General features: G+C 47.6%; 1 protein-coding gene across 2 annotated transcripts in view; it reads left to right on the top strand.

The window, feature by feature from the left end:
* LOC142578035 (uncharacterized) overlaps nucleotides 1-17,264 on the top strand; it is a 132,664-nt gene continuing 115,400 nt past the window's right edge. For both annotated transcript variants that reach the window (XM_075687457.1, XM_075687456.1), the window contains exons 1-2: nucleotides 1-395; nucleotides 12,318-12,495. In XM_075687457.1, the coding sequence (XP_075543572.1) occupies nucleotides 12,340-12,495 (156 nt within the window). In that variant the 5' untranslated portion in view covers nucleotides 1-395; nucleotides 12,318-12,339. The remainder of the gene's footprint in view (nucleotides 396-12,317; nucleotides 12,496-17,264) is intronic.

Raw genomic sequence — 17,264 nt, 5'->3', positions numbered from 1 at the left:
CTAGCGAGAGCGAACCCGAGTGCGAAATGACATCGAGGCGATGCACGCTCCTCACGCAGCGCCTGACGCACTACTGTGGCGGCTGGTAATCACTTTCAACGCTCTGCTCCGTCGAGGCTTGCTTGTACCCGGCGCTACAGCTCAATTAGTACTGTTGCATTGAAGCGAACGGACACGGCGAGAGAATCTGACAGCTTTCTACAACAGGCTTAGCATTCCTTGCCACCGGAAAGGCCATAGCTAGACGCGCCTAGGAAAAGCAAGTGGGCAAAAACGAAGTCATAGCCGAGAGATACAATGCTTACACATTAAGAGACAATTCTCAGAATTCCAGTACTATCAGCACTTCGACAGTACAGCACTACGGCACTACAGCACTACAGCACTACGGCAAGGTGAGTAATTTTGCTTGTCGGTATGCGATGCATTTCAAGTAATTTAGGCTTATGACACGGAGCTCAGACTTGTGCCACATTTAGCGAAAAACAGCTCGGTCGTCGTGGCACAAATAATTTGAGTAAGTGAAGAGTACTGGTACATGTTTGCTATACTTTCTATGAGCTCTAACATTATGTAACCTATTTCGGTAGTTATTGGGCACGCTCACCTCACCCGAACTTGTGACGCAGTTAACAAAATACAGCTCGGCCGTGTGACGCAGTGCCCCGTGACAACATATAGCGTCTTTCGGCACTCACGCTTGTCGGTAGTGCGTCGAGCGATTGCCACGGGTGATAACACGGGGGAGCGTCTCTGGCTCCGAGAGAACACGCTAAAGTAACTCCAAGGGGCTCGAGAACCAGGAACATGTAACTCGAACATTCATGCCCTGAACGACTGAAAACAGGCTTTGCACCCACGTATTTTTCTTGAGCGCTAGTAGAAGGCATTCTGCGAGTGGCGAGGATAGTCTGGTGGGAGCCTTTCTTGCGGCCACCTGTGTGTACGTAGCGTACCATCGCGTCGGCGGTTGGCACGTCGTTTTGCAAAAGCGCGGTTGTCCATATATTTGTATTCTTAAAGTGCAGGCAATAATGCCAGGGAATGGGGAATGCTTGGAAAGCTGCTTTTCTTCATATTATATGGTATTGTTTGTGATGGAGTCGGGTACTACCTACGTCATGTTTGCAAAAACGAATTGTTGTTGTTGTTATGCCGCCCATTCACCACTTTCACACACACTTAAAAACTGCACCCGTCGGTGTGTATGTCTGCCTCAAAACAATGCACGCTAACAGTCTTGCCAACGTTTCCTTTGCTGAACGTTGCGAGCCCGGTAGTTCCGTGTCAGGAACGGCATGCACACTAAACAATGTTTACACCCTATGAGCTGTATTTTGTCCCCAAACAATAACCGTCATCTGTCTTTCCAGCATTTCTTTACCGCTGCGAGGCCGGTACTTCCTATTCAAGAACGGCTTGCGCGTTGTCAGCTTGACGCATCATTCTCAACAGGAAAATAGCGAGCGTTGCTTTTTCAAGAAAGGAAGCGCAAGCAAGGCAGATAACGATTATTGTTGCCGGGGAAGTATAAGGCAGTATAACGTAAAACTATTCCAAATTTTTCTATTCCAACTCTGCAATCAGCCCACCGCGATTGGTCAAAAACTTTCTTGGACCACTCTCACTTCACCTGTCTGGCACACCACGTCACAAAAACCGCGATAACTCCCCATCTGATATAACGTGTGCACACTGAGTATGCATAATTTAGCCGAACAAAACAAAAATGATTATTTCGGATTCGACACTTTTTTGCTATTAGCATTCGGCTATTGGTCAAAAGATTTCGGGCTACGCCCACTTCACCTGCCTCTCACGCGACGTCACAAAACCGCAAAAACATCCTGCGTCAAAGTGACGCGTACGCGTCATTGCATTGCAAAGAGGCACTAATCTGCTGAACGAAACTTAATTTCATTCTGAATAGCCGCCGGCTGCCCCGTTCCGAAAGGAATAAATGATGGCTGCCACCGATCGCTCTGGCACTGGCTACTAGCTCCTTCCGGAGAGCATGAGTTTATTTGCGTGTAATAAATCTTTTTGCGTGGCCGTGTAACGTGGCCAACTCTCTTTTGGTGCTTATCCGGTTTAGCGTCAGTCTTAAGCTTCCGTTGCATACCGCCGCGATTGTCCACGAGCCACCGGAAGCTGAGTAAGAGAAAGCGGCCCAATCGCAGACGCCGGTACCACCCTCTTCATCCAGTTATCGATATTCAGTGCAGTGGCTCGGCCCGATCGAATCCCTCTTCAATTGAACGTGTTCCTCGACTCTTGTGAGCCAATAAGACAAGCCGCTCCATGTAGGCAATGTTATTCGTTCTTTAAGCAAACAAAAGTGAGTTCCTATGAACGAGGTGAACATTTGATTGGTTTTTTTTCCGACTCGGAAAAAAATTGTTTTTTTTTCCGACATCGGGTGACCGTCCGATGTTTGCGTCGGCGGATACGCAAATTTGATGTCAGAGATTGGAGGAGGAGGAATAAACTTTATTAGTTGAAATGAGCCGACGGTGAAATCGTCCGAGGTGGGCGGCGTCCCTAGTCCAGGATGCCGTGGGCCTGAGCTGATAGCTTGGCCCTGCTCACCAGGCGATGCTGGTCTTCAGGGGTCGAGCTTGTCAGCTGTGCCTCCCACTGCTCGACGGTTGGTCCGGTGATGGGAGGTGTCGATGGGTTTTTTTGACATTCCCATACCATGTGGTAGAGGGTATTGGGCGTAGAGCACAAGGCGCATTTGTGAGTATAGCTTGTAGGATACATGGCGTGTAGCAGGGTGCCGTGCGGGAATGTGCTGGTCTGTAGTTTTCGGAAGATGACCGCCTCTTCTCTTGTCAGCTGGGGATGCGGGGGTGGATAGATCCTTCTACTCAGGATATCGGCGTATCTTTTCGGGACGCTATCTTGTTGGTCTACTGGTGCTCGTGAACCTGGTGGGATAGCCCGGAGAATGTGATCTCGGGCAGCGGCATTAGCCGCTACATTACCCGCCAGGGACTCGTGTCCCGGGGCCCAGACAATGTACACTTCTGGAAAATTGTCTCGTTTTCGAGGATGCTGAGGGCTTGTTTGGAAATGCGGCCCTTTTGATAATTTCTACATGCTGTTTTGAGTCGGTGATAATTGTGATTAGATCTCCCTCTCGTTTCCCGTAGTGGCCACCAGGGCTATCGCCGTTTCTTCCGCGCAGTCGATGTCTGGAGTGCTTACCGAGGCCGCTGCTACCTCTTGTCCTTGGCCGTTGATCACGCTGGTAGCGGGGGCCGCTCTGTTCTTGTACTTTGCCGCGTCGGTGTATCGGACTTCTCCTTGTTTCGGTCCTTCGTAGGCCTTAAGTAGAGCTTTCACTCGCGCTCGCGTCCTTTCTTTGTGGTATTCAGGGTGCATGTTTCTCGGGATGTTGGCCCCCACCATGATCTTCTCCCTCAGGGGTAGAGGAACCCGCTGTTTTGTGGAATCATATTCGAGTGGGTAGCCCAGTCTTATTAACGTGTCCCTACCCGTGCTGGTGAGCTTGAGTCGCTCTATCTGGCTCGTCTTGTGGGCCTCTACTATTTCCTCCCAAGTATTGTGGATGCCCAGGCTGAGTAGCTTCTCCGTCGACGTCGTCGCTGGAAGCCCCAGTGTCAGCGTGTAGGTCTTTAGTATTAGAGTGTTCAATTTGTCTCTCTCGCTGTTCTTGAGACCCAGGTATGGGGTGCCGTAAGTGACTCTGCTGATTATCAGGGCTTGTATTATTCTGATTGTGTCATGCTCTTTCAGGCCGTGCTTTTTGTATGTCACTCTTCGCACCAAGTGCACGACTTGGGTAACTGTCGCTTGCAGTTTTTTAGTGGCGGCGAGACCGGCACCGTCCTTCTGGAGAGTGAGGCCCAGAATACGGAGTGTGTCCACCTTGGGTATGTTGACTCCATTTAGTGTCAACGTTGGGTCAGGTGTCTCCTGCGGTGGCCACCCTCTTGTTGTCTTTTTGAGGATCAGGAGCTCCGACTTTTACGGCGCCCATGAAAGACCGCAGCGGTGTAGATACTGCTCGGTCCCGTCGATAGCTTCCTGCAGGGCGTCTTGTTGTTCGCCCGCCGATCCCGTGCACGTCCACATGGTCAGGTCGTCTGCATACATTGCGTGACGGATACCCCTGATGTTCTCCAAGAGGTTCGGCAATCCCGTCATCGCTATATTGAACAGCAACGGGGAGATGACCGACCCTTAGGTGGTTCCTTTCTGCGGTATTTGAAACTTCTCGGTCCTGAGATTCCCCAGGCCTATGGTCGCCGTTCTACCCGTCAGGAAGTCCCGGACGTAGTTGTATATCCGCCGTCCACAGTTGGTATGTTGTAGGCTGTTTAGCACTGCTTCGTGTGAGACGTTGTCGAAGGCTCCCTTCACGTCGAGTGCCAGGATGGCACTCTTGTGGAATGTGCTGAGGCCGTCGATGACTTCTTCTTTAAGCTGAAGTAGAATGTCCTGGGTGGAGAGGTTAGGCCGGAAACCGAACATAGTGTTCGGCAGGTGCCCGGCTTCTTCCAGGTAGGGCGAGAGACGATTGTGGACCATGAGCTCGAAGAGTTTTCCCGCGCGTGACGTGAGAGAGATCGGACGCAGGTTCTGTAGATTGATGGGCTTGCCGGGTTTCGGGATCATCATTACGTCCGCGTACTTCCAGGAAGCCGGTATACTGCCGGTCTCCCAGCTTTCATTGACATACCTTAGTAAACTCTCTGTCGCCCCGTCGTCCAGGTTACGGAGGGTCTTGTTGTTAATTTTATCCCTGCCGGACATCGTATTTCTTATGAGATTTCTTAAGGCTGCCACGATCTCCGACTTGGTGAAAGGTTGGTCTAAATCCCGATTGGGTTCCCCCTCGTACTCCGGGTGAATGACTGGCTGCGTCTTCCGTTGTTGCTCGTCTCCGATGTATTTCCAGGGGATGGCTTCGAGCGCTTCTTCGGTTCCCTGGAAGTTGTGTATAAGTCTTTGTATGTGTTGCCCCGTGGCAGTTTTTGATTCCGTCTTCGCCAGAAGGGTCTTTAGAATGGCCCAGGTCTTTCGGTTGCTGAGGGTTCCCTGTAACTGATCGCACACTTGATTCCAGTTCTGACGTCCGAGTTTTTCAGCATACTCCTCCGCCTGCCGCGAAACTGCTGCAATGCGGATCTTGAGTTTGCGGTTTCTCTTCTGCTTCTTCCATCTCTTCAAAAGTCCTCGTCTGGCCTCCCAGAGGTGAAGCAGGTGTGGGTCGACTTCGGGATTGTCCGCAGTGAGTTGGATGGTATTTGTGTACTTGGTAACCAAGTCCATTACCTTCTTGGTGCACTCCTCGATGTCCTCTAGGCTTCTGGGGTGTTCATCTTTCCGAAAAGCAGGCCAGTCCGTAATCTTGGCCCGACCTAATCTCACGGGAGTTTTGTGGTGCATGATTTCGGTCTGGATGATATGATGGTCGCTGCACAGAGTCTCGTCCAGTCTCGACCACTCGACTTGCCTTAAGCCAGTGGAGAAGGTCAGGTCTGGGGTGGTGTCTCTGGAGACACTGTTGCCGATTCTAGTTGGTATTAGAGGATCGGTCCACAACGTCAGCTGGTGGTGTTGTGCCGCGTTGTGCACGTCCATACCCTTCTTGTTGGTTTATCGGTAGCCCCAAGCCACGTGTGGAGCGTTAAAGTCACCCACCACGAGAAGTTTTTGACCGTTGGTGACTTTCTTCACTTCTCTCAGGAACTTGTCCAAGTCCTTTAATGTATCGCGCGGAGGACTGTATACTTTCAGGAATGTAGAGGCTCTGCAGGGTTTTCTTGGGAGGAACCAGCTCAATCAGAGTGTGTTCGATTCTGTGGTTGATTTGGTGCTGCTGCGTCGTGTAGTGCTTCTTGATGAGGACGGCGGTCCGGGTCCTTCCTTGGGCAATGTGCGTTTTGTAGCCGCGCATCGTAATATTATTTGTTTGTTTCCTGTAACGCGATGACGTCAGGCTGGTGTAGGGTGCATAGGTGAAGTAAATTTTGCCGTTTCCGATTTATTCCTCTGCAATTCTAGTGCCAAATTTTGAGGGTTTCGGTCGCTTCTTTCTTCTTTGCTATCTTATTCGCCATCTTGGCTTCCCGGAGTCTCGTTCATCTGGGCTTCTCTGATGGGGTATTTTGGCTTTTTCCTTGCCTGCTCTTTTTCCCCTTCCAGGATGGAGATGCGTTGACTGAGCTCGTTGCCCATCTGGGTGATCTCCTGGTGGAGCGTTTTTACGGCTGCTTGGACGGTGGCTGCCACAGATTTGCTTATGGTGTCGACGGCCTGAGCCAGTTCGGCTCGGAACTCATTTCTGAGTTCGGCCTTGTCTTCGGTTCGGGCCTTGTTCATCTCGTACTCTATTCCCGATTCCAGGTGCTCTATCGGGGGAGTATGTTCCCTCGGCGGCGTTGGTGTTTTGGTCGGTTTCTACTGTTTTTGCAATTGGTCAATGAGATGTTAGGGCTTCCTTTCCAGGGCTTGTTCCCTAGCCTGAGCTCTTTGGTCCCGTTCCTCCTGACGTACCTCTTGCTCTTCTAGACGCTTCATGAGCACTTCATTCCGCGTCATCAGGTCGGCGTTTTGCCTTGTGAGGGAGGAGATGGTTTCCTCGTATCTCGAATTTCGCTCTTGTGTCGGCAGTGAGGGAAATCGGTCGGTTGTCGACTTGGAACTGGCTATCGCTTCCTCGCAGCTGATCTTCTGCTGTTCTTGCTGTGGCTTACTTGTTCCATATTGCGAGGAGCTTGAACTTGTCTCCCTTGTTATAGGTGGTTGTCGGCCTCTTGATTTACTTCTCTCCCTCACGTACAGAGGTGGGGGTCTTGGCTTGAGCCCTTTCTCGCACTCCTTGCTTGCCGTCTCGTGAGGTAGTCCACATAGTTTGCACTGTAACTGGCAATCATGATCTGCTTGTGGGTTCTGCATCCCGCACCGGTTGCAGATATGTTTGTCTGGGTTGGAGCATACGTCCTGCCGGTGGCCGATTTCTCCGAAGGCCTTGCAATACTGTACCGATCTGCGGTATGGGCGGCAGCGTGTGTACGAGCCGGCCACCTTCACATAGAAAGGGATGTGCAGACCTTCGAAGGTGATAACTGCTGAGGTGGATTTGCCGAGCATCGTCGCATTCAGGATGCCACAGTTGCTGGCTGCCAGTAGTTCCGCAAGTCGTTTCTCCGTCGTACACGCAGTGATACCGTGCACGACTCCACGTACTGTTCCTGGGAGCGGTTTGATGTACGGCGTCATCTCGTATGTGGCCGCCCCAACTTCGATGCTGCTGATGGAACCGAGCTTCAGTGCGTAGTCCTCGTCTGCGGTGATGGAAATTATCAGGTTCTGCTTCCACTGCGTTTGGATGGTTACGTTCGCGCAAAATTCTTTGAAAGGAGAACCACTTGCCCTTGCAAGTCCTTCGGTGATCTTCTCGTCCGGCCAGCTGGACAGTTTCATGCCGGTTCTTGGTCGGTATACCCCCTTGTAATCATTCTCTGGCAGCGGCGTCACGCGTCGCGGCGGTGGCTTGCCGTTGGTTCGGCTTCCCTGATCTTGCTGCCGTTGGTGGTTGCTGTTGGCTTGCATGCTTACTTCCACTCTCGGGTTGCTCCTCGCGTTCAGTCCTCCATGCTGGTTCTGGGGGTTTCCTTGCTTTCCTCCCTCTTGTATAAGGTCCTCGTTCGGCGCCTTCTTGTTTTTTTCTTTCCTTGATTGCTTGGAACCATGGGCCAGCTTGACTCAGCGTCTTGCCGCTGTTCTCATCGAATTCCATGTTGCTCTGGGCCGCTGTGGAGTCTTGGCTATTGTTCTCTTTGTCCATTTCGTGAGCACTGCCGTTCGTTTCCTCAGCCATTCTCGGTGCTCGCGAGGCCACGCGGGCCCGCTCCTGGTTCGCGTGCGGCGTTCGGAGAACGGTGTTCGAATATGTCGAGGTGCTGGTTGCTCGTTGTCTCAAGGTAAACAAATCCACTCACCGCGGTAATTCTGGCGACTTTCGATGCCAATTGCCGTGTCGAGTTCAATGACACAAAATCGTTAAGTTTGGTTAAGGTTAACTGCAATAACTCGCGATAAAAGCAGCAGCCCATGCGAAGCGCGTCCGCTCCACTCGGCCCCCTGGTGGCTTTTCTCGTCAGAGATTGGAATAAAAATATATTGGAATAGTTTTACGTTATACGGCCCATACAAGCCAAAGGGTGCAACTCTTTTACACTCTAAAGAAAGTTTACACCTTTCGGTGTTAATATCTGCCACACAGTTATAATCATCATCTGCCTTGCTTGCGTTTTGGTTCTTGAAAACGCCGCACCTATCGGCAATCCTATGTCATGCAGATAACGCGCATGCCGTTCTTTACTGGGAAGTACCGGGCTCGCAGCGTTAAAGAAAGGAAATGCGGACAAGATAGATGACCTTTATTGTGTGGCAAGATACGACTGAAAAGGTGTAAAGTTAGAGTGTAAGAGCACGTTTGCCTTCTACACCCAGTATTACTCTGTATAAATACCAAAAATTACGCGTAATTCTAATTTACCTTTTTCAGCTGATGCCGTCCGGTGGAGCTTCGTACGGAAACTGGTGCTGCTTGCCTGGCGCCACAATGTTGGATGAATAGGCACAAAAAGTCAGGAAAGAGCGTTCACACAGAGCAAAATAAATAATTCTTTTTGTCTGACAAGACGTCTTGCGTTTATTTCATTAAACTGCACATGGCGCACATTCGATGGAGGCTTGTAAAGATCGTTCGCAATCATTTTAACCTAATAATGAAACAATTCCACACTAAGACCGGGCGTCGTTCAACACTAGAAGCAAAAAAAAAAAAAGAACTTCAAATGCCGGCGCGTTCAGCAGAGCCGGCACAAGGCGTGCCAGCTAGCACTCAAAACGCGAGCGATCAAAACTGAAATTGGAAGTGCGGTTGAGTTATTAATGCCGGCGGCTTGATGTGCTACAGTCAATCCTGCCGCTAGGCTCTACAGGAGTGTGCGTTCGGGATCAGTGTCTTTCCATACGGCGTAGGTTTAGCGATTCACTGGCACAGAGGCATCGCGCTGCCGCAATCGGAAGGAACATAATGAAGGTGAACCATTTAGCAACTTCTCACTAAATCGTGCCGATCAAGGGCGGCCATAATGACGTCACAAATGACTTCTTCTTGCGTCGCTTTCGCTTTCTAAAATACCTAATGCTGTCAATAAAGTGTCATTCGTTCTTGTCTCATGGTTCTAAATATGGATTTAAATTTGTAGATTCCATTTGCTTCCGATAGTAGGGGCCCTATAACGTAAATCTATTCTAATATGCTTTTATTTCAATATCCTGACGACAAACTTACGTAACCGCCTACGGAAGCATGAGGCAGTCCCCCGCAGGGTTGTCTGAACCGACCAAGCGAACGCTCTCCTCGTTCACAGGAGGCCACTTTTGTTTGCTTCAAAAACGAATCATATTGCCTACACTGAGCGGCTCGTGTTATCTAATTGGCTGGCAAGAGGTTAGGAGCATGCTCAAGTGTAGAGGCATTCCATGGGGCGAGGCACTGCCCTGAAAATGGATAACCGGATGAACAGGGTGGTGCCGGCGTCTACGATTTGTCCACCTTACTTAGCTTGCGGTGGCTAGTCGAAAATCGCAGCGGCATGTAATGGAAGCTTAAGAATGACGGTAAATGGATTCTCTGCAAAGAGTTGGCAGAAAGAGGTTGTAAACGTGCCGACAGTGCTCAAAATGCTACACGGCCACGCAAAAAAAAAATTATCCGCAAATAAGCCCATGCTCTCCGGCAGTTAAAAGTAGTGAGTGCCTGAGCGATCGGTGGCAGCTATCTTTGATTCATTTCGGAGCGGGACCAGCCTGTGGTTATTCAGAAAAAAAATAAGTCTTTTCGCCACGTTAATGCATCTTAAACCGCACACGTCACTTTGACGTGGTGTGTTTTTTCACTTTTGGGACGTCGTGTGACAAGCCGGTGAAGTGAGTGCAGGCAAAGAACTTTCGACCAATAGCGGACGGCGAATGGCGAAAATGCGTCGAATCAGAAATAACCATATTTCTTTTATTCGGGCAAATCATGCATAATCAGTGTGCGCACGTCATATCAGATGCGTAACTATCGTGGTTTTCATGACGTCGCGTGACAGACAGGTGAAGTAGCGGTGGTCCAAAAAAGTTTTTGAGCAATCGCGAATGGCGTATTTCAAAATTTCAATAGAACAGCTTGGAATAGTTTTACGTTATATCGCCCTAGGTGTAAGCAGGAATATGTTCAGTCGCACGCCAATGCGCGCGCACGCACGCACGCACACACACGCGCACACACACACACACACACACACACACACACACACACACACACACACACACACACACACACACACACACACACACACACACACACACACACACATACACACTCTCAGTCGCACACACACCCTCGCACGTAGATACAAACACACACTCTCTCCCTCACACGAACACACGCAAGCACGCCCTCTCTCTCCCTGGCCCACAGGCATACGCTTTCTCTCTCCTTTGCACTTACGTATACACTCTTGCTTGCACCTACGCCCAAACAAGATCCCCCTGCCTTGCACACACACGCGCGCTCTGTCTCTGCCTTGCACTCCCACACACTCATAGACTCTTTCTCCCTCGAACTCACAAATACAGACAATGCGCACGCATAGGTATCCATGCGCACTCAAACACGCACATATTTGTTAGCGCGCATGATCGCTTAAACACGAAGACACATTCGCACACGCACCTATCCACACGCGCCCACATATGCGCCGCAAACATGTACTAACACGTACGCACACGTGCCGCGAATGTTCACGCACACGCACTCGTATGCATTCAAATGCAAATACGCAGGCACGTGCACGCAACACGTGCACGCGCGCGTACAACCATACTCACGCACATTTAACACGTGCACACGCCTAATCACGCTCCCCCCGTTCCGGCATCCTCTCCAAACATGCGCGTGCACACAAACTGCATAACACTCCCTCGCCCATGACAGTTCCAGGGCCAGCTGCAAAAAATCGCTTTAAGGTTTAAATTCGGCGCTTCAAGTCAATGTGCCCTCTGCCGCGAGGGTGCAAATCAATTGGCGCCTATCCTTTCACTTCACCGCCAATCCCTCACCAAAACATTCCTTTAACGCACCACAATGTTCCCACTGATTGCCATAAATGCATACGCTCTTAGAAGGCACTACCCTCTTGGTCTACAGAATTGAAACTTTTTTTTTTCATTTGCGTTTCTTTGGATTTTTGCCAACTGTTGTCCGGCTCCTACCAATTATTATTGTTTTTGTGTATGCTACCTTCGAAACACCACTCCTGTGATAACCCTGAGAGAGGGTTGGCAGTATCAAGAAATAAAAAGAAAATATAACGAAGGACCAACTCTGCTCACACCGATAAATGGGGGTCAACGAAAATCGTCCGGCGTGCACCTGACCTTTGTCACGATTAAGTAACCCAGAGGTAACAGAGCCGGATTGCCTTCGGGCTCCCGCTCATTCAGCTCGGCATCTTGTGGTTGTGGTCGGATCGCCTGGGCTTTGGTGGCTCTGATGGCTGGATCGCCGTGTCGACGGCGAGCGTTTTCATAGCTTACTGCTCGCCGCCGCTAGTCGCATATGCTGCCCGTTCCTTCAGGCAACACAAAACGCGTGGCCGTCCCATCCGTTTCCCGAGACTGAACCGAATGGCAACGAAGCCGGCGGGCAGGGCGCGCGAAACCCTTTCCTGCACTCGGTTGCACTTACGGTAGTAGTATGTAAACTGCTGCGGTCTTGTAGATGTCATATATTCTATGTATTTTCCATATACTGCTCCTTTTGCTCAATGCCTCACTTTGAGGGTGGTAAGGCATTCTGAAGTAAATAAACAAATAAATTTCCCGGCGGAAACGAAACGGCTCTGATTGGTCGCACTCGCCAATGCAGTTGCACTCCTTGGTAATAACTCACGTCCGGCGCTGGCTCGACCGTCACCTCATCAAGCTGCCCTTTCCCGCAGTTGCTCTCTTCTGGGAGCAACTGCGTTTTTTTGCTTGACAGTACAACGCCACTTGTGAGCCAATACAAGCTTCGGTTGAAAACATCAGTTAAAGCTTGGATGACACAAATCAACCAGTTTCGGTGTCTTTAACGTACTCGGGCCGCAACAATGTGCATTCGAAAGCGCTGTGACATGTACTCGTGAACTGCACAGAGGTTATTTTCATTGCAAGCATCACAGGAGTGCGTTATCTAGGTAATTCTGACGTGCTTTTTTTTCACACGTTTTTTTTATCAGCACATGCAGCACTGAGGCTTCAATGGTGAAAATCGTGGGCAACGCTTCGACCAAGATACACTTAGACAAGTTGTGGGACGACCATCGCATTTACCACTACGGTCTAGTGGACCCAAGCCCTTTTTATAAATACATCCTTGCATCCATTGCTGTGAAGTTAGCAGCCAAAGGTCTACAGGTGAGTTTCGTAATAGACAACAAATCTCCTTTGTTTGGATTCACACCAATTCTTTAGGAGCCAAGTCACAGGCGTTAATCAATTCAATGCCAAACTATAACGGTAAGCTATAACTTTAACGGCCACTTTAGGTACCTAGCATGTGCGCAATGCCACGTTTTTTTTTTACATAAAAAGATAGACTCATAAAAAGATAGACTCCCCATCCCGGCCCTGTCCAGCGAAGCTGTTGAACACCACCTCTACAACTGCTTAAGTGTTATGTAACGTTCTATTGCATTAAAATAAAGGTAGAAATGAATAATTTAGGATAATTGTAGTAATTGGTGTAATGATAATTTTGACAGCACGCCGCCTCTGGTCGGATTTCGACTTCTTCCCATTGCCGCTCCTCGCATTCCCGCTACTACTCAGCAGTTCTAACTATGCGTTGCCTGTCCATATCTGTGCTGCAACAAGAATAAAATTACTTACCTGGGCTGGTTCTTCTATGTACGAAAGGCTAGTCATATCACTCCCCGCGTCGCAAGCTGCCTTATCGCGGAAGCTTGCGCAACAGTAATCATTATCGGGAAACTTGTGCGGGGAGCGCTACGTGCTTCGCATCGTTCGCAGGAGTACCTTATCGTCAAATATATAATTTGGATGTTTCTTTTATGCTTGTACTTTATTGAAACGAATGTTTCGCTGCATGTTGTATGCGTGCTGTAAAAGGATGTATGAACTAAGGTCTTCAATCACTAAAGTTTATTTTATTTTTTTCTGTGAGGACATGTCGCGAAATATCATGAGCAACTAGAGGTTAATGGCTTCGATATGAAAAAACCTGTACATAGGCACCAGCGTGCAGAAACTATGTGCCAAAACTTGTGCGGCTGCACATTGCATGTTATAAAGTGGAGATGGTAAACCATATACAGAAATGAAAACCCCCGTTTGCTATTACACTGAGTTGATCACCGCGAACCGGCCCTGGTTGCTCCTAAAAAGAACGTTTCAAGAAAATGTTCACAGTGTATGATCAACTAAGATGCGATATTGTTTTATGAACGACAAGAATGAAACCAAAAGCCCGAGTATTATTAGTCATATCATAAGAAGCCAACAAAGAATGGCACCAAGGGCCGCACAGGGAAAATTACTTGTGCTTTATATATGAAATAAGGAAATGGTGAATGAATGAACATTAAAGTGGACGATGAAATACCTGGCCGCCGATCCGGCATAAACCTAAGTCTCTGCATTAAGCGTGCGATGCTTTTACCAAATGAGCTACCGCTGTGCCGCTTGCCCATCCACTTTCCGGGGTACGTCTGTCAATCCGTTAGAACTAAACCTGGGAGTGTTAGCAAGCGCTATCACCCATGACCTTGACGGCGGTTGTGCAACAGCCTTTCTGCTGTTGGTGCCACGTCCACGTGACCTTTTTTTTTCATGAAGCAACTGGTCAATAATCCTACACATGCTACCCGAAGGTATCCGGCTGCCGCATTGGAAACCTCTCTCTGTAATGAACGAATGCAAAGGATACCGAGGGCCCGATTTTTATCTCATATCATAAGAAGCCAAGAAAGAGACACCAACAACAGCACAGGAAAAATTTGTTGTGTTTATGAACTGAAATGAAGAAACGATAAATTAATGAAAATGAAAGCGGATAAGAAAGCAACTGGCTGCAGGTGGGGCATGAACCCACGTATTCACATTATACATGCGATGCTCTTACCAATTGACCTACCATGGCGCCATCAAGGCCTTGGGTGGCGGTGCAGGCGAACACTTTCAGGATTAGTTCTAGCAGATAAACATAAATGTCCCAGAAAGTGGAAGGGAAAACGGTTTTACGGTAGCTCAGTTTGTAAGAGCATCGCACGCGTAATGCGAAGACCAGCGTTGGTACCCCAACAGCGTTAAGTTTTTTCATCCACTTTTATTTCCAATAAGTTAGTATTTCTCTACTTCAATTATAAGTACAAAGAATTTCTCATATTCTATGCCTGGTGTTTTTGTTTGTTGGCTTTTGATGATACGACTAATAAAATTCCGGTCCTAGGTTTTCTTTGTTCTTCATTACAAAGCGAGGCCTCGAATACGGCAGCACCAATCCCTTCGGGTAGCATGTGTGGCTTTACTAAGCAGTGGCCTTCACTAAAAAAGATGTCGTGCACGTAACGCCTGCGGCAAGAAGGATGTTCCGCATCCGCCATCATAGACGGGGCAGGTGGCGCTGGCTAACATTCCCACGTTTAATTCTGGTAGATAAACACAAGTACGCCTGAAAGTTGATGGGAACGTGGCACAGAGGTAGGTCGTATGATATCAGCATCGCACGAGTAATACGAAGATGTGGCTTCGTGCGCCACCGGCGGCTAGTTTTTTTCATCAACTCTCAGTTCCATTTATGGATCATTCCTTTTTTTCAATGAATAAGTATAAGTAATTTCGCCTATGCTACCCTTGGTGTCTGTTTGTTGGCTTCTCATTATACTGCGGTGTAGCTCATGTATATTGCACATGCAGAGGCAATGTCCATATGAAAGGTGCCAATTCCGGCACACTAACACACACAGGTGTATATATATATATACATATATATATATATATATATATATATATATATATATATATATATATATATATATATATATATATATATATATATAAACAAGAGAATGCAAAGACGTGGTTCCATATGCTCCCCTGTGGCCAGTTGTTTTTTCATCCACCCTCATTTCCCTTAATTTATCGTTTCTTCCATTCAAATAATCGAACAAGTTAATTCCCCGATGCTATCCATGGTGGCTTTGTTGCGTCTTATGATATATATATATATATATATATATATATATATATATATATATATATATATATATATATATATATATATACTATGTGGCCCAAATTCACACGAAAATGAATACTAAAGTATGTTTTTTGTACCACAACCACGATCTCATCATGAGGCATGCCATAGCGGGGGACTCTGAATAATTTGGGCCTCCTGGAGTTCTTTAACGTGCATCTGAATCTAATTACATGGGCGCTTTCGCATTTGGCCCCATCATATTGCGGCTGCCATGGAAGGGATTCGATCCCTTGAACAAAGGCCTGTTACGCTACAATTGTCCGTGAAATAATATTTTTAGGCAATATTGATGCAGGGCATAATTATAAACGAAGGCATCCGGCCCATTGCGAAACGCACTAACGAAATAAAATTTCGTGAATTAGGCCTGAGTAGTGGCAGCTGCGGGGCGCGTAATTGTTACGCTTCTGAATTAATAATCATTTACCTCAGGGATTATAATGTAATGGACTAAAGGTGACATCCTTGTTTTATTACGTTAGAAAATGGTGTTGTTCTTATGGTACTCAATATAAGCAACCCAGCCCAATCGTGACGTGGTAGCAGAGTGACGCTGTATATAGTTTTTAATAAACAGCACTAAATACCTAGCATGAGATGTTTCCTAACATAAATATCCGAAAATAGAGCAGTGCGCACCATAACAAAAAAGGAAAATAGACAGCGTATTAGCAAACAACAAGCAAGTTATGGTTTAACTTCACTGAGAGACAACAGATTAAGTTATGTGAAAATGCAAACAACCAGGCCAGCGTATCACGTGTGCAACATGATGTCACATTGACGACAATGACCTCTGATGTTTGCGGAAGGAAAAATGCTGGTGAGGATATTATGCGCAGACAAAGATGGCATATATCAAAGCATATTTTGGCACTCTACCTTTTGGGTCGCAAAGCCGCACGCCGCCTTTTGAGGATCGGCCGACAATGAGCATACAGCAATTGACACGTGCGTAGTGGGAAAATTGAAGAAACGTAATTTACGTAAATCAACCGTGCCTACTCCATGAAGTTTCGCTGTGCTCCAAATATATCCCTGAGTGGAGTGTAATTGACGTGTTTTACGCCATGATGCCTTATTCTACTGATTACGCACAATAATGCGCCCACCTAGCACCCATATTCCGGTCAATATATACAAGGTCAATGTAGGCCCCATTGCTGGAAATCGCATGCGGCTAACCTTTACTGTTTATTTTCGGACACAGTTCTGTGGGCTTGGATATCGAAAGCCCTTGTACAAGCAATCCCTAAACCACAGGGATTAGACTAAGCTTTGCATTAAAATTAAAATTAAAAAATAAATTTCTTAATTTATGCAAACAAAACTGCATCTTTGGAAACAAACCTACAAGTAGTCGTCATCTGTTGAAGTATTTTATCGTATAAAATTCCAGCGTAAACCATCGGCCCTACAAAGCAAAACTGATATTTTGATACTATTCCCATCGCCTGACGTCAAGTTCAAGAACGAAGCAGTTACTCTCTACGTTGTTTGAATAGCCCCATGAAACGCTCACACCATTTATAAGACGTCACATTGTATGCTTTCAAAGGAAGTATCATTGCCTTCTTTCACAGGATCTCATTGGCTGACAAGAAACGAGTACAGCGCAAAGGGGGAGCAGGTATCAGTGTAGCTGGGCTAACACCTTGCAAATAGATAAGAGAGGACAGTGCAGGAGTTGGTGAATGTTCCGCTTCCACTTGCTAAGATTGCGGTGCTTAATCAAAAACTGTGACAACTAGAATTGGTAACAAGAAGTGCAGCTTAACGGAATTTTCAATGCAGAAGAGTTGTCAGAGCAATGTCATAAACCTCAAGAACGGGCTCGAAAACCTTAAACTTCTAGGAAATAATTTTTTTACTCTCTTGAATATCATTCTGCCTCGCAGCTACA

Source organism: Dermacentor variabilis, chromosome 4 (genome assembly GCF_050947875.1).
Source record: "Dermacentor variabilis isolate Ectoservices chromosome 4, ASM5094787v1, whole genome shotgun sequence".
In the NCBI taxonomy this organism is placed as follows: Eukaryota; Metazoa; Arthropoda; class Arachnida; order Ixodida; family Ixodidae; genus Dermacentor; species Dermacentor variabilis.
Note: the sequence above shows the minus strand (reverse complement) of the source record. Positions and strands in the feature narration are given on the sequence as shown.